At 45.3% G+C, this 24,281-nt stretch overlaps 2 protein-coding genes across 2 annotated transcripts; one reads left to right on the top strand and one right to left on the bottom strand.

Moving 5' to 3' along the window:
* Positions 1-225: 225 nt before the first annotated feature.
* THAP1 (THAP domain containing 1) lies at positions 226-6,848 on the bottom strand. Its single transcript, XM_063180209.1, has 3 exons — positions 6,703-6,848; positions 6,154-6,349; positions 226-2,227 (listed from the first exon to the last, which is right to left on the bottom strand). The coding sequence occupies exons 1-3, from the start codon at positions 6,771-6,773 to the stop codon at positions 1,760-1,762; spliced, it is 735 nt and encodes a 244-aa protein (XP_063036279.1). The 5' UTR covers positions 6,774-6,848; the 3' UTR covers positions 226-1,759.
* Positions 6,849-7,619: 771 nt separating this feature from the next.
* LOC134432535 (transcription factor JunD-like) lies at positions 7,620-23,062 on the top strand. Its single transcript, XM_063181383.1, has 3 exons — positions 7,620-7,730; positions 8,213-8,328; positions 9,956-23,062. The coding sequence occupies exons 1-3, from the start codon at positions 7,620-7,622 to the stop codon at positions 11,583-11,585; spliced, it is 1,857 nt and encodes a 618-aa protein (XP_063037453.1). The 3' UTR covers positions 11,586-23,062.
* Positions 23,063-24,281: the final 1,219 nt, after the last annotated feature.

The raw sequence follows: 24,281 nt of genomic DNA, 5'->3' as shown, positions 1-24,281 counted from the left end.
TATCTGGCACACATGCCAACAGCATAGCAACAGTTTTTTAAATGTCTTTTCTTTGTCACTTTTGAATTTTACCAATTTTAAACACTAAGTGTAACAGCAGCAAGGCTTGGGAGCCCAAACTCTAAACAAGGAAACTAGTAGAAAATAAAAATTTAAAATATCAAGACAATTTTGGCAAAATCCTGGGAAAAGAGAAGAGAGAGTAATTAAAAATCTAACACATCATTTGCTTTTCAAAATTTTAATTAGGTATAATAAATGTACACAAAAGGAAGCATTGGCATTTTTGTTCATTTTAAGTGTATGAAATGGTAGGGAAAATAGACAAATGGCATGAGTGAGGTCAGAAGTATCAAGACTGGTTTGAAATATTTCAAAATGTCATGCTAACAGGATATTAAGGGAAGCTTTTAAAGCCATCATGAACAAGGCTTGTTTAACATCAGAGCTAGAACCCTCACCACAAACAAGTTTGACACAGACTCAGAAAAGCAAATTTCCTCATGTCTTGTACATCAAGGAATTTCAGCTGTGAAGCCTGCATTAGGGTTAGCCATTTTATCTCGTTTTCAATGAGTTTGTTGACTGAATAAATTTTTAGAAAGTAAGTGCAATCTGCTGCACTACTTTGTCATGCTAAATTTACTAGAAATAGTCTTAATAAGGCTGAAGAAGAGGCAGCAGCATTTGAGATATTATAAACCAGTCTAGCACCAAGCAACTCCAAAGTCTAGTTCCCTATCTGCCCTTTGGTGGATGCCCTTTGGGGAGTGAAAAAAAGGAAATAAAACCACTGTATACTGCAAAGCCATAAAAGTCTGACTTCCTGGATGAAGAACAAACTTACTTAATTTCCTGAAGCTACACATGTTGACAGGCGAGTTAATTTCAAAACCAAGGACAACACTCTACCAGTTACAGTGTTAATGGGAAGATGACCCTACAACATACTGGGACTGTATATTACCAGTGTCCTTTTGAAGCAGTCACTGTAAACAGTCTTAATCATCCTGCCAACAGTAACATACATGTTCAGTTCAGCCCTGCACTTCAGGATTATTTTTAAGTGCCCTCAAAACAAAAGCTGCTTCTACGGGTCTTGTTAGCTATGCTAATGAATTCTCCTCATCGGCCTCAAAACACTCATGTGTTGAACAGTTACTCCAAAAGAAGAGGTCCATTTACATACCTCACCCAAAGGGATCCAGGAATTACTTTTTGCAGTTCTTCAAATGCATAGCAAACTGAAGTTGGAAGTTTTCCCAGACTGAAATGTGCATCTTAGCTATCTTTCTGCAGCACTTGCAGATGTTAGCTGACCTAATTCTGTTCTTTCTAAAATCAGTGAAAACTACCTACTGGGGATTACCAAAGCCAACATTAGAAGTCTTGACAAAGCACTAGGTGTACAAACACCTAAACTTCACTCTCACCCAGATTCAGTTCCCAGCCCCTGTAAGCATGAGACAGACATTGTAAAAAAAGTTAATTCCTATGTGTCTTCAATCTTGTGTCCTTTCCTTCTGGAAGCAATTAATATTTTGTAAATTCATTGCATATTCTAATTCTGAGATACTTGCATCTTCAATATATTAAAAGTATATCAAACTGAAATGACAATAAAGAAAAAATATTATCTTATTTGTATGACTGCTTAATTATTGTTTTAGAATTCTGGAAAGTCTTACAGAATTAGAAAGAATTTAATTTTTAAACTAAATTTCTTGGCCTACCAAAGTGAAAACTATGTTCGTGACTCCTAGGCAGGTACTTCTACGACTTCAAAATAGTCATTAGGCAGAATCACATAGCCTTTTCCTGCCAATATGTCTTTTTCTTTCTGAAACTGAACAATCTCTCTTAGTTTCTCAATTTGTCTTTCCTGACGCCGGCACCGCTGTTGCGCGGTCTTGAGCTTCTTGCGCAGTTTTTCAACCTGTTCCTCCAGCTGTTGAATCCTTTTCCGCTGATGGACTGTATCCTCAACGGTGTAATTATGATCGCAAAAAACAGCAAGATTGCTGGGGGTCTGAAGAGGGGGCATCAATAATCCAATACTGGGATCTACAAATCTGGCATCAATTTGAGACAAATGAAAAGAAGGAGTTGATGGAGACTGTGGTAGTACTGGAGCTGCTGGTGGTGGTGGTGGTGGTGGAGGCGGTGGCGGCGGTGGCAGTGGAGGAGGCGGCAGTGGATCTTCTGGCTGCTCGGCAAATTCTTCAGACTAGAAAGACCAAGACAAAAAATGTACATTTTCATGCTTAACATTGTTTACAATACAACTCCCTTATTACAGCCCCAGAATAACCTAAACAACCAGGATTTAAACAAATAAAATAAACTTCAAAGACACAATTTTCAAAACTGGCAAATGTTTCTGGGCCAGCTCTGTCTGACTTCTCAACTGGACACATTTTTAACCAGCTTCATTTTAAGGGCTCTTTGAAACTCAAGCCCTTATGTCTAAATAGGTTTTTTAATTACCTAAGAAGCAAGAACACAGACTACAGTTCCATAAAACAGACTTCAGATGACCTAGCAACTCACTGCTGCCATCTCATCCCCCTTTGTCCCTCCTCCTTTCTGCTGCATCATACCACTACATATTGAACCTACCAGCTAATCTAATCAAAAACACATCAGAAGTGGACAGTCTGCTGCTGAGGTAGAATGAGGGCTAACTACTGAGCAGGCTGACACAGCAGAGAGATAGACACAGTAAGACCAGTCTTCTCAACAACTGGGAGAGACTCTAATAGGTTTTGGGCTGCAGCGTAAGGGTTTGGTTAAAAGAGACATCATGAACCAAAATAAACAGCTCTTCAACAGCAAAGCAGCCTTCTCATCCTTGGTATTTACTTTTTGCTCAAATATAATTGCTAAAATGACAGAAAGCTATTTGATCTCAAACTATCACTGCATAAATTTTCTGTCCATTATTAAATGTCAAAGCAATGCAACAAAAGGTACGACATACACCTGCCTTGATATGTGGAAAAAGTGAAAATTTATGGAATGGTTTAGGTTGGAAGGGACCCTAAAGATCATCCAGTATCAACATCTCTCTGCCATGGGCAGGGACACCTTTCACTAGTCCACATTACCCATGCAACCATTGAACACTTCTGGAGATAGGACATTCACAGCTTCTCTGGGCAACCTGTTCCAGTGTCTCACCACCCTCACAGTGGAGCATTTTTACCTAATATCTAATCTAAACATGCCCTCCTACAGCTTAAGGCCATACCCTCTTGGCCTGTCACTACCTGCCCTTATAAAAAGGTCCCTTTCCAGGCTTCTTGTAGGCTTCCTTTAGATTCTGGAAAGTTGCTATGAGGTCTCCACACCACTTTCTCTTCTCCAGGTTGAACATCCCCAACTTTTTCAGTCTGTTTCTCTAAGACGGGTGCTCCATCCTGCTGGTCATCTTCCTGGCCTCCTGTGGACTCACTGTGCTGGGAGCCCAGAGCTGGATGCAGGTTCCAGGTGGGCTCTCCCCAGAGCAGAGCAGAGGGGCAGAATCCCCTCCCTGCCCTGCTGCCCACGCTGCTCTGGACGCAGCCCAGGACACATTTGGCTCTCTGGGCTGTGAGCTCACACTGCCAGGTAATGTTAAGAAACAGGACTACATAGCTGGCAGATGGAATGGACAGGGGAGAAGCACAGTCCTCCCTTTTGGCAGCACCAAAATATCAATTGGCTCAACTCCACTGCAGGGTTTTTTTGCATATAAAACTGCAGGTTTTGTCACATTGCTTTTGATAGGTCCACTTGTACAGGTCAGGACAACACAGATTCATTTGAGTATAGGCCAGAGCAGAGAATCAGATTTTTTTCTTCCCCAAAAGAATCCAGGATAATTCAAAAATTATTCTGTGTACACGTTGATTGAAAAAGCACTGTTGAAACCAAAGAGCTTGCATATTGCCTATTGAAAAGAAAGCTTAAAACATTCTCAGTAAAAGAGGCACTGAAAAAATTTTCTACCTACCCACCTGTTGCCAACACTATTAGTATAAAGAAAAGCATAAGGACTGGGAAAGCATTGGTCTTAAGAACAGCCATTGATTTTAAGAACAGCCAACAGTCCTCGCCATCAAAATATCAAGCTCATCAGATCTGAACGTTGTATCATTAACTTCACTGACTTAAGACACATGCAAGATAGATGTGTGGGTGTCTACCTGTCCCCTACACAAACTACAGCACTTGAAAAGGCAGTTTGGTGATTGGTATTGAAGAAAAGATTGGCATTAAAGGGAAGTTTAATATGCACTCAAATATAACTGATCACATGAAAGTACAAAATCAGCCAACTACCAGTCTTATTTCTCATTTATAAAAAACTGCTGCTGTTAGCATACCTAATTCACACATGAATATTGTAAAGAGCTTGACCCTATCAGCTGTCACTATCAAATTTTTCTACTAAAAAACCCTACAAGGCAAAGGTAGAGCTAGCAAAAAGAAACTCATTCTTGCTAGAAACAAAAGCAAAAATCAGATCACTGCTGGACTGCTGAATTCACAGAGACTTCTATTTGAAGCTATAGAGCATATGCTACCTGTATATACGAATTATTATTGTCACAACATATCACAGAGAACAGATCTTTGGTATCTCTGTGACATCATCAATGACTTCTTCTATTTATTTTAGTGAACAAATACTTCTTCTAAGACATAAGTAAAGAAAAAGTTACAAATTACATAGTGTGAAAGATAAAAATCTGTATTTCAAAATCCACGTGGATTCAACTCCAAAACAACCACAATTATTCTTTGTTATAACATTGTTACTTGAAGATATGTGGCAGTTTATTCAAAAGTGCCATGGAACAAATAAAAATAGAACTGAATCCTTCAGAATTAAAAGGCACTCACTCTTCTGTGTTTTTGTAGATCCAGGTATGACAGCGAAATTGGGAACGTGGCTCACTACTAATCCTGCTGCACCAACAGTACTTTTGCAGACTACCCTATACACCCATTCAGTTTTCAGACTGTAAAAAAATTTGCAAGTATTTTACACACAACAAAGAAAATGTGTATTTCACAGATAAGCAAGGAAGTGTAATCAAACAAAAAACACAACCATATTTCCCTGTAACTTGTCTGTCTCCTTGTTTGCATTCTGTTTATATTCTCTTCTGTGGTATTAGCCACTTTTCATTTTTCAAATGTGTAGCCTTTTTATTTCTGCAGCACTCCAATATTGTATATAAAGAGAAAAACTGAACAAGAAAAAGTCTGAGTTTTCTTCTGTGCACTTCACCCCATTTAAGTCTTTTGCCCCCCAGACCTACTCTAGCTACCGCTGTCTCATTTACCACTTTCTCTATGGCAAATTAGTAAGAGATCAAATATTTTATATCCTTTAAAGGAGTTTAAAATCAATCTTTTCCATTCTTGTCTTGAAGTTATTACATCAAGAAGTAAGAACTCATAAGTAACTTGCATCTCACAGTAAATTGTTCTAGTGGCACAGTGAAGGGAATACCTCACTCAGAAGACTCTATCATCAGAAGTCAGGGACCAGTATGGCTTCTGAAAACAATGTTAAGGCAAGACAGAGATGCTCTCAGGACAGACAGAGAGAGGTACAGGTACGGTTCTGCTGCTCATTTTAACTTTGCAAAGCCAAAGCGCAGAGCTCTCTTAAAGAGGCCAATTAAGTTTCACAGTTAACATCCACTGCATTTTCAATGCTGGCAGTAGCCATCAGCCATGGGAAGAGAGTAAGTGTCATTTGCAAGCATTAATGAAGGCTCTCTCAGACTCTGAATATGCAAGAATTGCTGTGGAACAGTTTAACGACAGGATAATACCTTCTTACTTTGTTGCCATTCCATTTAATCAGCACACGGATGCTGAATTAAATAGACACATGAGCAGGTGAAAGTCAGTGCCTGCCTGTACAACACTTTGTGTTCCAAAGCCTCAGAGAGCCTCAGAGAAAACAAGCACAGCTGTTGCAGGTATTTTGAGTCACCACAGCCCTCCTGGTCACCCCAGGGATACAGGCTCAGCATCCTGCCGGCCTTCATCCTTCCCAGCCTGCATCCTCTCCCTGCTCGCTGCCCTGCCACTGCAATCAGTGACATGCACAACACGTTCTGGCACCTGCAGCCATGGGTGCTTTGGGTTTACCTTTTCACCGGGTTCAGTGTAACAGAAAATTGTGGGCACAGCATTCTCTTTTAGGAGCTTGTTATTGCATTCCCTCTTAAAGCAATCGGGGGTAAAGTGTTCTGAGCAAATGCTGCTGTACTTCGTCGGCTTGAAGTTTTTCCTCTTAACAGCAGCTTCCCACTTCTTGCAAAGATCGGGTCTTGTAAGAGGGAACCTGCAAGCAAGAGGCACTTTCAGCTTTTCTGGAAAGCTTTATAACCGGAGCCAAAACCTTCCTGACCCGCATGGGGGGTGGGGAGGGATGAGGTTTCAGCCCGCTCTCGCTCTGCAACAGGCGGCTCAGAGGGTCCCGTCCCTCGGCTTTCCCCAGGGAGACGCCGGGAGGAGCAGGCGAACAGACACATCCCTCTGTCTGTCTGTCTGTCCGTCCGTCTGTCTGTCCGTCGGTACGCGCACGCGCTCCCTCCCCCGCGGCTCCCCGCGATCCTCGCGCGCGCGGTCCCGCGTTGGTCCCGCGTTGGCCCCGCCCCCCGGCGCGACCCCGCCCCGGCGCCCGCGCGCGCTCACTTGTGGAAAGAGATGGGCTTCTCTTTGTCGTATCGGTTCCGGCAGCGGTAGGCGGAACAGGACTGCACCATCCCGCCCAACCCCACGCCCGCCGCGGGGCGGCCTTCGTGGGGACGGACGAGCCGGCGGGACGCTGCGAACTCACCGCCGGACGCCCATGCTTCCCCCGCCTCCCGCGGCCCCCCCCCGCGCCCGTGGCCCTACGGAGAGGGACGGGAACGGGACGCGCGGCCTCTCCCAACTCCAAGATGGCGGCGCCAGCTTCAACGGAACCTCTCGCGGTAGCGGCGCGCACCGCGCTCCGCCCATTGGGCGCGTCGGCGCGCAGCGTGCGGGCGGGGCCTTGTTCATCAGGCTCGCCAATCCGGCCGCCTCCTGTCCCCTGCTCCACCCCCTTTTCGGGCCCGTGCTCCGCCCACACCCAACCCACAGCTGGGCCCGTGCTCCGCCCACGGCCCGCACCCGCAGCTGGGCAGCGCCGCCCACGGCCCGCACCCACGGCGCTGCCCACGGCCCGCACCCACAGCGCTGCCCACGGCCCGCACCCGCAGCTGGGCAGCGCCGCCCACGGCCCGCACCCACGGCGCTGCCCACGGCCCGCACCCACGGCGCTGCCCACGGCCCGCACCCACAGCTGGGCAGAGCCGCTCCCCTCCACACCCGGCACCCACAGCGCTGCCCACGGCCCGCACCCACAGCTGGGCAGAGCCGCTCCCCTCCACACCCGGCACCCACAGCGCTGCCCACGGCCCGCACCCACAGCTGGGCAGAGCCGCTCCCCTCCACACCCCGCACCCACAGCGCTGCCCACGGCCCGCACCCACAGCTGGGCAACGCCTCCGACCCCGGGACTGAGGGCTGCGCTACGGCCCTTTCTTCACCGAGGGGAGCCCGTTAGGGCCTCCTCCGGCCGCGCCATGCCCGAAGTCCTGGCCAGGGATGGTTGTCCCAGCCGGCAGACAGGGGTGCGGTCGGACGGACGAGTCTGCACAACGCGGCTGTCACAGGGACAGGAAGAACCTGGCGCTGTGAGTCCCGCGGGAGGTTCTGACTTTCTTGGGGCAGAAAAATAAAAGAAAAAAATTAAAAATAAATGAGGAGCGGGGGAAAGGCAAAAGAAAACAAGGGGAAGACCACATTGCCATAACACACAGTTGCATTAAGGACGTGTAAAACAACTCCGTGTCACTCCACCTAAACGTAGTTTGCAGGTACATCAGCAAACAGTAGATACATCTCTCAACAAATCGATTTGTTGTTACAAATAAGTTTATTTTGAGCAGTGTCGACATGTTCCCATTCTGTGGGTTCACTCTGCATTTGATCAACAACTAAAACCGTCCTACATAAGTGACAGTTTTTGTATAGGAATGACAAGGTAACCCACCCTTAGGGTTGCCCCAATCAAGTGTAACATTACATCTAGAAATTCACTGACAATGACCCCAGACCCAAGTGAGCCTCCATGGCTTTTTCTCTGACTCCACAAAGATCATAATTTTCTCCTCAGCCTACTTTCCCCCTCTACACTTTCTTCGTGAGTGAAAGAAAAGAAGATTTATTTGCCTTAGCTTGGTGGCTATGGCTTCTCTTCCAGGACAGCTCTCTTTGCCCAGCTGATGGAAGGTACCAGTCACTGCCATTTGCTTGTCCAGGAATATGACAGAAAAGCCTGTATAGCAGCTTCAGCAATACTTCCACAAAGCCACTTGCATGAGCTGTTGTCAGTACTTAGTGTTGGCTGAGCGCTGTTAGCTCTGCTCCCTCTCCTGCTAGGTCAGCCAAGAGACAAGGAAACCAAAATAAGCTCTTTCTAGCACTACCTTCCTCACCAAGAAAAACATGCTTACTCCTCTCCTTTCCATGTGAATGCCTCTGTCCCTGACCGTTGCCTGATGACTTTCTTCTCCCTCCCATCCTCCTGCTGCCAGTTTTCTGGGCAGCAATTCTGCCACAGCCTCAGGGACCAGAAGGGCTAGGCCGTCCCATGGCAAGATGAGCTAGAGGTGACCAGAGCCAAAGCCCAGGCTCATCAGCCTGGACAGAGTCCTGCAGCACAAGAGCCAGGCAGACACTAATGGACACACCCGCACAAGGTGAAGCGATGAACCGGGTACAAGGTCCGCCCAGGTAATTCAGGTAGGAGTAGCAGGAGATGGTGCCAGTAACAGAACTGGAAACACAGGTCCAAGGTTCACCCAGGAGATGGAGCGGAAGAGAGCAACACCTGTGACACAGCCAGGCAGGGACTGAAGGTGCTGGGCTGTGTTGAAAAGGAACTCTTGCACCATATGCGAGAGTTGGGGGCCCCAAAGTACGTGGGTCAAGGTCATCGAGGCCTTAGTCAGTGCACCTAGACTCCAGTTCTCCTATGGACCGGAAGAGGGATTCTGAGTCAAAGTCCTGCACTTGATACCACTGTCCATCTCCTCCTCCACTGCTGGTTTTGGAATGAACCTAGGCACAGCATGGCCATACAGATCGTGACGCTAAGAGCAGAACTCAGCAACTTCACTAGACACTGTGAAAAGAGGCACATGGTCTTGATATATAGGAAGTAAATGCCTGGGGAGAAAGCATGAAAGCATGAGTAGGTTGCAGAAGGTGACACCTAACTGAGGGGGTCCATCACAGATGAAGACATCTGTTGAATGTGTAGATGAGTCACCGAGACCATCAGTCACCAAGCTGATTTTAAAGACTTACAGGAGAGTGTTCAGTAGCTCTGTCAGGATCACATAGGTATCCTGAAGCAAGAGGGATTTATAAAGGACTGTATGGAAAGAAATTTCCTCATCCCGTAAGAATTTCACAAACTTGGAGAAGGGCAGAGGGAGTTGTCTTGACTAAAGATAAAAAATAAATACAACCCCCAAACTGAAATATTCACATTTCAGTAATTTTGAAAATATTGGAAATATGTCTAGGATGTTTCAAATCCTTTTTCTTAACTTCCTCCAGGAAAAAAAGCCACATCAAATTCACGTCCATCTTCTGAGTGACTTTTAGTTTGACTAGTTGGCGTGTTTCCTGACGGCCAAGCACTTCCTGTAAGACTTCCCAGCACCGTGTTGTTGAGAATCATTAGTCCTCGACACCTGCAGTATCCTGTGCCCATCCATCACAGACTGAACGCACCAGCACCTGTCCCAGCAGCCGCCACGCGATGCTCTTGCTCGCTTTCCTCCTGAGGACTCCCGGTCCCCGGGCCGGAGTGATGGCCCCGAGAAAACCCCCCCTTTCCCGGACGAAGGCCCCAGCACTGCCTTCTTTCCCACACCGCACTCGCGGGGCGAGTTTCCGAGAGGGAGGAGCAGCGCGGGTTCCCCACGGACACCCCACCGGGAAGCCGTTCCGCGCAAGCCCGGCGGGCGGGGGAAGGAGCGGGCGGGGGGGACCGGCGGCGGCGGCGGCAGCAGGGAGGTGGCGACGGCGGGGCGGGCAGCGGGCCCGGGGCGTGGCGCGGGTCCGGCGGCGCCGGGAGGCGGCTCAGTCCCCGCTGCCAGCCGAGGGCGGCCGGCCCCGCGGAGCAGCCGCCCAGCCCGGCCCGCCCCGCGCCGGAGCCGCCGCCGGCCGGCGAGGGCGGCAGCATGAGCGGCGGGCGTAGCGGGCGATCCGCCGTGAAGATGGAGGCGCCGTTCTACCCCGAGGAAGGACTGGAGCTGTTGCCCGACTTCGTGCCGCTGCCGGGTTTCGGTACCGCCGGCGGACCTGGAGCCGATGCGGCGGCGGGGCAGAAGCTGCTGCTGGGCGCCGGGAAGAAGCGGGACCTGCCGGCTGCCGCCCCCGCGCCGCTCCCGGGGCCCTTCGCCCTTCGCCCGCCTGCCGGCGCCCGCGGCAGCGCGGCGGCTCTGCGATTGCTGCCGCCGCCGCCCGCCGCCGCCCCGCCGCCCACCGCGGGCTCCGCGGAGACGGGGAGCAGCGGCGGGGCGGCGGCGGCCCGCGGCGGCCCGGAGGCCGCGCTGGGGTCGGCTGCGGAGCTGCCGCTGCTGAAGCTGCCACCGGCCGCCGACCTGGAGCAGCTGCTGATCCAGGGGGGCGCGGGGCTGGGCGCGGGCAGCCCGGGGCCGACGGCGCCCGGGGCGGGAAGCGGCGGGGCGGCGGCGGCGGCGGGGCCGTTCCTCTACCGGCAGCCGGTGACGCAGGAACAGGAGGGTTTCGCCGACGGCTTCGTCAAGGCCCTGGCTGACCTGCACAAGCAGAACCAGCTCCTGACGGCGCCGCCGCCGCTCTCCGCGCCGGGACCCTGCTGCACCGCCCGCCCGGGGCCACCGGGAGCCCCCGCCGCTGCCGCCGCCGACCCTCCGGCCGTCTACACCAACTTGAGCGGCTTCAACCCCGCGGGGCCGCTGAGCCCCTCGGGCAGCGCCTACCCCTCCGCCTCCGCCCCGCCACCGCCGCCGGGCCTGGCCTTCGGAGCCGCGGGTCTGGGGAGCGGCCGGCTGCCGCCGGCGCGGTCCCTGGAGGAGCCGCAGACGGTGCCCGAGGTGCCGCCGTCGGCGGGCGGGGAGGGTGGCAGCAGCGCGCCGACGCCGCCGTCGCTGTCGCCGCTGGACGCGGAGAGCCAGGAGCGGCTGAAGGCAGAGCGCAAGCGGCTGCGAAACCGCATCGCCGCCTCCAAGTGCCGCCGGCGGAAGCTGGAGCGCATCGCCCGGCTGGAGGAGAAGGTGAAGGCGCTCAAGGGGCAGAACGCCGAGCTGGCCGCCACCGCCAACCTCCTCCGCGCCCAGGTCACCCAGCTGCAGGGTCGCGTCCGCAGCCACCTCTCCTCTGGCTGCCACATCAACGCCGCCGGGCATCCTCCTCCTCCTCACGCCGCCGCCCAGCCGCGGGAGACTCCCCCCGAGGCGGCCACCGCCGCGCCGGAGACCAGCGCCTGCTGAGGAGGGACACCCCGCCGGCCCCGGCCCCAAGCCCGCCCGGGGGCACCGCGGGGCCAAGGTGCGCGCCTGCTGCCGCCCTTCTGCTATTATTATTATTTTTATTATTAATTATTATTATTATTATTATTTATTTGCGCCCGGAGAAGGCGGTTTTTTTGCGGGAGCCGGGTGTTGCTAAGCGTTTCCCGAGTTCTGTCCGTGTCGCATTCAGCAGCGAGGGTCTCCGAGGGTGGTTCTGGGGCAGGTGGTTGTTAATTTTTCAGTGAAGTACTTGAGGTCTGTAGAGATTTCCGAAAATAAGAAAATTACTGTTTACAGAAAGATTCAACTTTATTTTCATGGGGGATATAAAACGTGTGTTTCCTAATACACCTTACTGAACTGTATAGCAATGGATAAGCTTTTCAAACTTAAAGAAAAATAGCCAGAATCGTACCTTTTGAAAAGATGTGCGTGTATATATATATATTTAAAACATAATATGGCTATGTATATTTTCTTGGTATTGATAAAGAACTTTTTTTAAAATACTGTCTTTCTCTAGAGCTTTAATTTGCCATTGAGAGTTAAGACAGCTGTGTGGGTGCTCTTGCACTTACATGGCTTTGATTTTCAAATCGAACCCTGGAGGGAACTGATTTTTGTTGTAAATCTTAAAGCAGATTGAAATGCGTTGCTGACTCAGTCATAGGAAAATAGTTTTCTAAACCTGTATGCTCCATATTTCTTGTGCCAGTGCAAACCTGGGGCATTGATAGTTATTTATTGAAACTTGAACACTTTTTGGACGTTGCCTAGACCTTATTTTTCTAGATAACACGTTAGCAGAGAAAATGGTTACTTTGGCAAAAAGAGCTTTACTTTTTTTTTTCCTTCACTGTGTACATTCCAGTAGTGCGTGCTCTTTCCACAGTATAGTAACAATTCAGTGCTATACAGAAAAGGGCTCAGATTTGGGGTGGGTTAGCTGTAAAGGTGATAATTCCATTGTATTCTGTCTGAATAAATCACAGAAATATTATGGAGAACTAGATTTATTTTTGAGTAGAAGTCTGTGTATCTTGCTTCTTGGTCTACTTTGTTCTAAAGAAACTTTCTGCAATACTCTAGAGACAGAGTCAATGCTAGAATGTGAAGTGTTTTTCTGGTTGGGAAGATTCGGTGTGATTTATTTCTTTGTCGAGAATTTACTAGTAGAAGAGTATAGCAAAGGAACTGTTTCTTCTGATTAGACATAATCCTCAATAAGTTTTTGAGAGCTTTAGGTCCCTTGCTCGGTGCCACTGCCTTCCATGCTTCTGCTGCACCTGTGTATTTTGAGCCTAGCCGCTAGCGCAGCGCTGCCGAGCCCTGTGGCAATGGTGCGGTGGGAAGGGTCTGTGGGAGTGTGACGGTCACCTCGCCAGAAGCCCCTCTGTGCGGGGCCGCGGGCCGGCCCTGCCGCTGGGGGAGGGCACGGCCTCTCCTGAGCAGATCCAGCTGCAGTGTGGGGCCCTCTTCCCTCGCTGAAACTGTGCTCAAAACTCTGCTTGAACTCAGAGGCAAATCTTTCATGGGGATATGTGTCTGTGCCAGCTGGTGAAAAGGGGTAATCGTATGAGGAGCCAAGAGGGCATAGACATCTCTCTGTGTACAGATCTGTTAGAGCCTCTCAGGAGCTGGTAAACATCTCTTACCTCTTCTGAAGGCTACAGCTGAAATCCAGTAAGAATGGGATAGACTCACAGTTTTTCATGCTTTTATTGGGGATATGTGAGTGCTATCTGTTCAGAAAGCTGAGCTGCAGCAATCAAGTGTATGAGCTTTTCCTTTTAGTGCAGTCTTTCCTGGCACATGTATGAAGTTATATGAGAATGCGTAGTTACGCTGTTACTGTAGCTGAGATGGCTCCGAGGATATTTCTTTTCTTAATGCATATGCAAATTAGGTAGAAGCCATATTAATCATTGTGTAACTGTTTGATCATGTCACCAGAGCCTTTTTGGTGGTTGAAATGATTGCCTGTAACAGTACATTCTGCTGTTAGAATTACTAATGAGCAGATAAAAAAAATTTTGATCTTAACACAGTTCAAAGACTTCTTAGGGGCATTCTGAACCATACTGCATACAATCTGTAGCACTGCCTGTTACATAATAACTGGGTGGAAAATGTTTTTTTTCCTTTGGTAGTCATCCTTCTGCAAAGATGCTGCAAGTCTGGAGAAACTGATAAAAAACATCTTTTCCCCCACACTTAACACTTTTCCCTAGTGAGAAAGGTAAAGCTGCCTGGTAGGTGTGAGATACTTTACTGCATATGTAATGAGGTGGGGATTTTTTAGGGAATCCTGGAAAAAAATCATAAGAATTTTTGGGTGAGCACCTCTATTTTGGTCCTTGTCTTTCTAAGTGAGTGTGAGTATAGGGCTAGGTAAAGATCTTGTGGTAGAACACAGGAAAACGATAAATGCAGCTGTGCAATACTTTTTTGCTTACTTTGTAATTTCTGTTCATAATAAATTAGCAATATCCAAGCAACATGGGGGATCCATAAGGCATGGGAAATCACTGTAGTTCCCCTTCCCAGGCATGGGCAAGACTCTAGTGGGCTATAGTCTAGCAGGGTTATAATGAGCTCTCCCTTTCCAGTATGGTAATGTTAAAGCTGAAAATCACCCCACATTACCTCACTTGAGTTTGAACTTTCTGCAACAGCAGTCTCACACCCAGCATCTCAAAGACTTCATGTGGTAACTTCTTTGATAGCCCGCTTTCTGTTGTAGCTGACATCTGTTCAGTGGTAGAAGTGGTGACAGGCCATCTCTCACACCGTGATGACTGATGAGAGATTACTAGTGAGGCTGGCAGCTCCAGCTCTCTGCCAGAGGCTACTGTTCTTGTAGTGGATTTGTCCAAAAGAAACGTGTTTTCTGTAGAGTGATCAGTTACCTTCATAAATGCCTTTTTTATCTGACATTTAGGCTGAGAAACGGGATCTAACAGTGACATGACCAAAATCTGAGAATAGTGTTGGGGTGGTTGGGGTTTTTTTCCTGCTTGGGCTGGTTCTGCTAGAGGTTGCTGCATTTTTTGTAGGTATTTGAGTGGAAAGCCAAAGCACCTAACACTTTAAACCAGTATAAAAAGACTCAGGAGTACTTACCTGCTGCAGCTGTCAGACTTGATTGTTCCTGTCTTCTAAAACGTCTCAATACTCTGGCCTTTAGCCCTGCAGTGTTCCTAAACCTTTAAATATGGCTTCTCTATTTTGTCTGCCTTTTTTTCTTCAGTTTATTTTTAAACATATGTGTCTTTTAGGTTTTTTGATTTTCTGCCAAAAACTTTGGTCACTGTGAGACATTAAAAGATAGATACTGGGTAAAAAATTTTCAGACTGTTTATATGATTTGCATTCATGTAGCTCCTTTTCAGTAACTCCAAGCAAACTGGCTGTGTGTTACTGTAAGGAAAAAAAAAAAAAAAAGAAAACTACCAAAACCCCTCAAAAACAAAACTCAAAAAAGCTAACCAAAAAATTTAAATCCCAAAATAAAAGTTATGTTCACTGTTAGCTCAGTGCTTTTTAGCATTTTTCTTCATTCTTCAAAACTACCATGCTTTATTATACTTGTGCACGCTATTTTCTAGTCTTTGTAAAGACTCATGCTGCCTGGCTTGATTTGCAGGCTACCCTCATGTCCTTCCAATCTGGTTTTCAGTCCAGATGTGAACCCATGACAAACATCCCTCTTTGTTTCTTTGCCCCACGTGTAATCTGCTCTGGAGACTAAATAGTCTCCTCCCTTGTCTGTTTTGTTTGCTGGATGCTTGCTCCTGTGCATATTGGTTTTTGCCCAGCAATTTTTAAATGTACTTGAACCAGTATCTTTGTTTAGATGTGAAGTGCCTTCTTATTTAGGTGCTACAGCAAAAGGGTTCGATTCATATATGGATATGATTTATTTGACTTGTTATCAGATCTTTTCTGTCTTGGGAAATAGGAGGGGGAATGTTTTCAGTAAGAGAAGATTTGTTCGCTCCTTCCTTGGGCAGAGAGTGGAGCCCCCATCAGATCTGGCTCTGCTTGGTGTTAGTGCAAGAAAGCCACTCTGATAACACTGACTCAAATGATGCCATTGCTGTGAAAGTTAATTGGTTTGGTCTCCAGTGTAGTGAAGTCTATTGGAATCACAAGGTCTCCAAACAGGTTCAAGTAGCTGGTGAGTTGTTCTTAAAACTTAATGTGATTCCAGGTTGAGCCCATTTGGTGTGTTTGGAGAGCCTTTCCAAAAGCAAATACTTTGCATACTTTGAGAATCATGGGTGTTTGGACATAAGTCCTTATCATGGTGAGGAGTGATTTTGGTGGTGATGGTCATGTTTTCTGTTATAAGACTTTGATGGTCTTCCAAAAGGTAAATATCTCGACATATCTTGACTCTTGACTGTATGTCAGTAGTCACTACTGACTATCATGCTCCATTCGAGATCAAGAGTGGCTCTATGACAGTTCTCTGTCATCTTGGTTTGTATATGTATCTTTACAGAAGAAAGAGTCATGAGGCATCCTTCATTCCTTTAAATATCTGATTGACTCTCTGTTTCACCTTCGACAAAGGAGTGACCTCCCCAGGTTAAGCCCTGAGGCATTCTGCGGCTGTTAAAGTGGAAATTGATTTGGCAACTAATTTTTAATCAGTTATATAAGTAATTGATGGTTCCCAAAATACTGAATAGTATTTTTTGATAGTGTCTGAAGTACAGGTGCATGCCAGGTCTGAATTACTAGTTGTGCTGAAAAAAACCATCTTGGCTGCCATAACTGGAGTCTTAACTGTTTGAATCTAGCAGCTTCTTAGAGAAAATTTTCCTATATCTGAGATTAATATGCAAGAGGAAAAAACCCATCTGCTTGTAACATAGGTCATTCTTTGATGCATTTTATGTGTCCTGCTTCTGGAGTGCAAGTTAAAAAAGGCAAAGCAATGAGTAACATTTTCATTTATTCATATGTGCAGCTGTAACTGCTGCTGGATAATTTTGCTCTTTTCTTACTTGATTCTCCAAGTTTCTATGTTTAGCAAGTAGACAAATTGGAGTATGACATATCTGCATACATATTTGATTAGTACAAAATCACTTCCATTTTTCCAGTTTTTTGTTTGAAGTTTTACTGTAAGAATGAGTGTTGAAGAGTTCTTATCCTGTTTTGATCCTTGTTGGTCACTTCTTTTGATCAGTAGTGACGGCTGTAGTGACTCTGTAGTCACTGCTCATCTTCCAGCAGAGGTGGACAGTAAAGTCTGTCAGGGATTCACCTCTTTCAGTATTTGGCAAGACTTGTATCAGCAGAAAAAATCTTGGACAGAAAGCTTTCACAGTGCATAGTAATACTGCAAATGTTAACTCATCCTTCTCACACCACAGTCACTTGCATCAGGGTTTAGTGTATCTGATGAAGAATGATAAATGTTCTTGTAACAAAGGGCAGAATCTGAAGTTTGTAAGAGCCTTGTTAATCTTGTCGCACATGGTGCAACTTCACTATGAAGCTGTTGAATTAAATCTGAATATATGGAGACTCAGGCCTTTAAGGTAAATTATGGGGGACAAGAGGTTTTAGTAATTCATGATTACTCCTCTCCAGTATTTCAGAGATCTGTCTCTTTTTATCCTATGAAGTGTCTTGCAGCTGTTTGTGCTGTGAAACTTCTCTCTTCATAACGACTCAGTAGCTTGGAGGCGGGACAGAAGCAACTTCTCCATGAACTGGTCATGTGTGACAAGCTAAATGTAGGTTTCTGAGAAATGCTGCAACAGTGAGTGCACAGTGGAGAACCTGCTGTTGTTTGTGTGTTGCTAAGAGTCTAGAAATGTATTCACATAAATCATAATGAGACTAGCTTCCCAAGGTACCATCCTGTTGCCTTGCTTTGGGCATTGATCCTTGCTGTTTGCCTTAGTCTGGGAGCACTTTTTCCTAAGCTATTGCATACCTGAAGGCTTACTTTCTGCATCACCATAGTCACAAACCAGATCTCTGCTTGGATGTTGAAACAGTTGGCTTCAAATGGTCAGTCAGAATGCCTTGCTCTAGTTGTCTTTGAAGCATCCCACTGGGGAAACGGTGGTGGGGAAGAAGGAAACCAATGTAGGATCTGTATCTTCACACCAGTGCTGTGTATTGAAATGCAACTTTCGGTTGAGTAGTCTTGACAAAAGTATGTTACCGATGTAAAAAATCTGAATCTTGATCTTGTGTCTGCAGGGGGCATGAGTTCTTGTGCTGGAGTCCTGCTTGTGCGGTATCCTCTCAAGTCAGTGAGGACTAACTGAAGAAACAGCAAATCCAGCCTTTATGAACTAATTCTTCTGAAGCACAGATACCTGGAAACGCATGTCGAGGTGTTGTGTGTAGACACCAGCATGCATAGAGAAGGGGATGGCCAAAGGAAGGAACTGGGATTTCCTTAGCTGCAACAGTACACAGTGGGGTTTTTCATATGCTTTTGTTGTGGTCAGATTCTTCCAGAAGAAGACTAAGCTGCATTTCCCTGTGTGATCACAAGGTGATTTTTTAGATTTCCAGTCAAATTGGAGGACTGTCAAGCTTTGCAATGCTAAATTAACACAAAAAGAGAACTTACTTTGAAGTCACATTTAGCCTTAATGTTATCTGAAATGCTGCAGTTCATGTGTAGTTGTTTTACTACAAGGTTAAATTATGATTATCATAAATAATGTTTTAAAGTAGTCACCCTAAATAATGGCTTACGTGATGCTTGCTTTTTTGTCTCTGTCCATAGCATAGCTAGCTGTAAATTGAGCTTTGCTTTCAGTTTCTAGTACTAGTAACAAACAGGGTCTGCAATAGTTTGAGGAGTAAATGTTCTGGTTAAATGTTCTGACTAAAGAATGACCATTTCTGTAGGAATGCTTTGAAGTGATGGTTGGGTTTGAAGCCTTGCTGACATGGAGATAATAGATATGACCAGTTCACTGTGCACTAATACACTGCTAGATTCTGATATTTAGCACACTGCTGATAAAATTTACTACTACTGTTACTTACTGGTTAAGGACCAAGTGTGGGTGGAATTGTAAGTCACCTAAATAGCGTCCATGCAGCCTTGGAGAGCTGTCTTGCTGGAGATCAGTAACAGACTCCCATCCCATACAAAGGGGAAGAGAAAGATCATTGGTTGCAGTCTCTGTTTTGGTTTTGCAAGTTCAATTACTTTTTTAGGTTGAGTCCTGTTTTACTATTATCTCAAAATTTATTTGAATAAATTTGAAAATCTTTCTAATAACTACCTTGAAGTGTGTCTTGCAACTGTTCAATTTCAATCAGTGGTTGTCCAATTGTGGTATCACTTCTGTCATAGATGAAGAAAGCTGAAGCTGTTAAGAGTCAGGCTTCTCACTGCATCCCTGTTCTTAAACAGTGGTCTGAACAGGTGAAAAATCATGACCAGTAGCTTGAACTCTTAGGAGTTGTTTGATACCATTTTCTTGTCCTCTTCAGAGAGCTTCCCACTGCCCCAAGGGATGTGTCCCTCCTGCCTCATATGGAAAATTGACCTTTAAGAACTAACTGTTTTAAACTAACTAACTAACTAACTGACTAACTAAAGTCTTCTGGTACATGCTGAGTAATTTGCAAGATAGCATACTGAACTTGACAATCTTTCCCACACCTCTGTTTCATAAATCCTCAGATTTTCTTGTAAAGCAGGACACAAGCAGTGGAGTAGTGTCAAATAAAGTTAGTATGCTGTTCCAGAGAATTAATTTTGGATAGTCTCCTTCTTTTTCCCTAGTAACAGCTATGGAAAGAGAGCAGTAGAAGATACTGATATATAACTTGCTGTTCTTCACAAGTAGAGACAGAGTTTGAATTCTTGGATTTTTCCAACTTTTACCATTCTGTCTTTTAACTTCCTTCACGGGAGGGTGACAGAATTAGTGAGGAAGTACTATTAGGGAGTTAAATGTTCTTGTTATATCTAATGACACCTAAGTTATGGCCATAAGTAGCTAGGACACCTATTTATGGTCTGCAAGATGACACCTTCAGAATAGGGATTCCTAAAATGCTGCCAAAGTGTTTTTATCAATCCAAATCATTTTGTGCCAGTTAATAAAATGGTATTGTAAATCATTGTGATTTTTGACAGTCTTTGTGTGCACCCTATAAGTGAAATAATCATACAAACTGGTATGTCCACATGATACGATACCAGTTTCCCAGCAGGCCAATAGTGTCTAATAAAGTTTACTTCTTTATTCCTTTCCCCTTGTAGTAGTTAGAGATGATGGTTGAAGTTAGCAGCACCAGAAAGGAGAAAAAAAATTGAATCAAAGGGAAAAATAACACTTATCTCTGAAACAGTATTTAATGGTAGTATGTGTTGTATGTTTAAGTAGCAGATAATTAGGACTGCTCTTCAGAATGCTTTTAAACTTACTTTGTTTGTTATTACTGCATAAGTGTCTTCTAAATGTCTCTTCTTTAGAAACTGTGCCCCTGCCTGTTTGGCCTGATGACTAGTGATTTCACACTTACCCTTATTTATTTAAAGCCATGGCAACCACCATGCTGAAATGTCATCAAGTAAAGCCCAGGTCTGCATGCTGACTGGTGATGCAAAGGTCTGCTCTCTAATAAAATGCAGCCCATGAAGGACGAGCTCCAAAAGGCAGCTACGCCCTGTCTTCAAGCATTTGCTCTAATTTCAAGGCTTTGCCATGTGGTGTTGCTCAATGTGCAGCAAAACAAGTTCTTGCGAGCCCCTTGAGCATTCCTCCACGTGTAACAGATTAAATATTCAGGATTTGTTAACTCTCCCACATGCCCCCCCAAGGAAAAAAAAACAAACCAAACCAAACCAAAACCAACAGAATCAAACCCAAACCCTGAAACAAAAGGTCCAACACGAGTATATATTGGAGAATTGTTTTGCTTTGTTGCAAAGTGCTGTTAATTACAGAGATGCTTAGTGAAGTTCTGACATGTGAGCCATCAATCTAAACACTCCCAACAGTGATTTTGCTTTGGTTGTGCTTTGCTGCTTTGTACAGGACAAAGGGAAGGGAGTAAATGTTGCAATGTAGTATTGTGCAATTCCTGACTTTTAAATAGAAAATGATAGGCAAGTCTGCATAGTCTTGCACACCAAAATTTAGCCACTGATTTTTGCCACTCCCACTCTTCTTAATCAGGAATACTGGCTTCTTAAGGACAACCAGAGAGAAGGGGGAGAAGGGTAGAGAGATTAAAGAGGTGGCAGTACCAGGAGTATCTTGCTGTGAAGGGCCTTGAGCCTCCATGGCCTTAAAATTCAATCTGTAAGGTTACCTCTATTTTATGATATCTGAAGGTAATTCTTAGACTCCCAGTGCAGCATCTTACCAGGAAAGGCAGCTGGGTCTGTATTGCTGAATAAGTCTTTTGGTGAAGTAGCTCTTCAGCTTTCTGTGTTTTTCCATCTGGGAAGTTGTAGCACAACTGTGAAGTTGTAGCAATCTTCCAGGGCAGTTTCTCTTTCCTGTAGTGTCTCATCTAAAGTTGGCTTGTTTTTCCTGCAGTTTCTGCCTACACTGAAAAATCTTTCTGAGGTTTGGGGAACCACGTGTGCCCTCACTGTGTGGTGTTTGTGATGGCTAATCTTGTATGACTTAAAAGAGATCCCCTTAGAAAGGAGTAGCTCCAGTTAGGTGCAGACTGGGAAAGATTAAATTAATCATTCTTTGTGCAGTATGTCTTTCTGTCAGTTCAACAGAGGAACTAACTCCCATCAGATAAAGGACAGGTCTTGGGCAATAGGACCCAGCTTTGAAAGCCTGTGGTGGTTTCTGGTTCTTGCTGAGCTTCTGTGATGCAGAAAACTCTTAATGGTCTGCATTACTATAATCACAATACCTTGCAATGTCATGGGCTGAGCTGCTGGTAGTATTACTGGGATTCATGCAACATGCTGATTAACAGAATAAGGGTTTCCTGTAAAGGGCAAGAATCCCCCCTGCTGTGTCACCACCAGCATCTCCAAGCTCTCTTTCTGTCCAAAAGAGGTGTGAGCAAACTGCTGCTTCCTACGGTTCTTCAGTCCAAGCTGGTTCTTCATAGGCCTTCAGGCATGGCACTGAAACTTTCTCCTTCAGGGTAGCTCTTCAAAATCAAAGGTGGAAGCAGAGCAGTTCAAACTGAGCTTTGCTCTTCCAGCAGCTTACATGCAACTAGTTGGTGGGTGGGTGTCTGTCTGCGTCCTTTCTTGGGTTTTTTTAAAAGTTGGGTTTATGTGTACCTTCTTATTCTGCCTTACTAAATTAGCTGGCACAGAGGAAGCCTCTGAGAAACCCTTTAAAAATCCCTGCTTTTGGTAGAATTTTATAAAATTGCAGCATGTGAATAGATTCAAAAACCCCAATGAAACAAAAACCCCAAATGAACAAAACAAAACAAAACCAGTAATGAAAAACAAAAAAAACCCCACAAAAGCAACCTAAAACAGACAATAAAACAAATAACTCTGTATGGATATAATGGACCTGATTGATTTTGCGAAGTCTTCAAACAGGTATGCTGACAAGGGCTTTGCACACAGATGGAGATAATAGTGAAATAAAATTGAGTAGCTACTCATTTGCTGGATTTGGTCAGGAGAGATTTTAAAGGACACTTCTGAGACCTTTTTTTCTGATGCGGTGATTTTTTAAAATGTAAACAAGCTACAGGGCTTAACAACTGAGGATTATGTCCATTGTAATTTTTTACATTACTTTTACTACATGTATTATATTCAAAATACTTATTTCTCAGATAAAGTGGACAATACTAGTGGGCATCTTGCACTTGATTAAATGTAAAACATTTTCTTAATTTAGTGATGTGTTTAGGAGAATACTGTAACTTTCTGAATATACAACAGTGATAACTGTGTTTACAATAATTTTAAAATTCCTACTGTTCAGTGGTAGCGAACTTGTTTGAGAATTGAAAGTAAGGCATACTGCAATTGGCAATCTTGGAAAAATTAACTCAATGCTGCTACCACTAAATACTGTGGGATGGATACCGTGGGTTTAAATGGCAGCAGGATTGTATTCCAAGCCTCTGTCTTAAGTACTTAATGACTAAAAGGCGACTTGCCTTGTGCTCATTTATGTATCCCTGTGTGTAGTATATCAGTTAGAAATCTGTTATTGATTGATTTGTAACATTAGAACCTTTATGGAGATCACAGTGGGGTTTTTGTTTGTTTTTGTTTGTGAGCAGACACTTAGACATTTTGGAATGTATAACATTGATCCTTGTGCTGGAATTGTTTACATGCAAAAATGTATTTATGATTTTTTGCAAACTGCAATGTGCAATTTTGTACATGTGTTTTAAACTACAGAGTTTATAAGGAAGATATTGTATGTACAGTACTTGGACATGAGTATTATTTCTTTGATATAAATATCTAGAGGAAAATTAAAATTGCTTTATATTCATATTTTTGGCTGTGTTTTTTTATTATTTCAGTGAGAAATTTAAAAGTCAACTTAAAGCATAGTGATTTGGACTTTTTTTAAAAAGTACTTTTAAATTTTGCTTGATACGCTGCTGCCTTTGACTGTGTCATACTGAAGTGCAAGGAGAGACTAGTTTCTTCTTGTAAAAATGTTGCTCTTTGGGATAACTTCCCTATATATATGTGTGTGTGTGTGTATATATTCCCTATACATATGAGTGCAGTTGCAGCACATAAATTAAGCTTTTATAAAGAGCAAAAGAGGAAAAGAAACAGTCCAGCTCTGATGATATCAGATTTCAGGCCCTTGCTAAGAAAAGCTGACTGGAGTCATCAGCACTGTGGGATGGGTCTCCAGTTACCCATGTCTTGACTTGTGTTGTTCAACAGAACAAGTGACAGTAAAACGTTTTGCAAATGTAACTGTTCTGAACCACATCTGGAGTCAATCTGGAGTAAATCTGTTGAAATGAGGAGTTTCTTTTTCTTTCCTGTGATCAATGTCTTATGCACATTGATACACCTTGACATATTCTGAAGGAGAGCTACTCGGTAAACATCCGCAAGTGCTGCAAACACTTCTGAGGTTCCCAGCTGAAAGCTCCGTGCTTCCCGGGCTGGGAAGGCAGCGCTGCCTTCCGGATACATCCTTTGGAGCGAGTGACGCTGGGCAGAGTGAGTGCCAAGCCCCACCAAGAGTGCTCCGAGGATGCCAAACCCAAGCAGGAGCTGAGAAACGCAGCAGTGCCGGTGGCTCCGGCTGTGCCAGCTCACACGCCAGCACACTGCTGGACCGTGTCTGGTCTCTGGAGTGCGTGGGTTCCAGGTCTGGCACTGAAGGAATAGTAGAGGGAATGTTTTTTTCTGGTTTAAGATGCGAATGCTAGGATTTCAGAGGCCTGACAAAGCTGGGGGAGGGGAGGGGAAGGAAGCTATAAGCACACTGTCATTGGAGCTGTTTCGTGTTGGCACTTAGGTTTATGACCACATAATCAATTTGGTGTAGGATTACTGTGACATCTAAATGTGAACCGTGCCTCATTCACTGCTCTGGGAGTTTTAATCTCCACGTTGTGCACGGCTTCAGGCTGTGTTTCACACAGGCTAGTTAGGCCATTCCTTGCAGATTTCCACTAAAGACAGATTTCTTCATGGGAAGAAAGCACTGTGGCACTGTTGCAATAATCTTCATGCTTTCC

The sequence above is a fragment of the Melospiza melodia genome, chromosome Z, assembly GCF_035770615.1.
Source record: "Melospiza melodia melodia isolate bMelMel2 chromosome Z, bMelMel2.pri, whole genome shotgun sequence".
NCBI lineage: Eukaryota > Metazoa > Chordata > Aves > Passeriformes > Passerellidae > Melospiza > Melospiza melodia.
The sequence above is the reverse complement of the archived record's forward strand: the minus strand, read 5'-3'. Positions and strand labels throughout refer to the sequence as shown.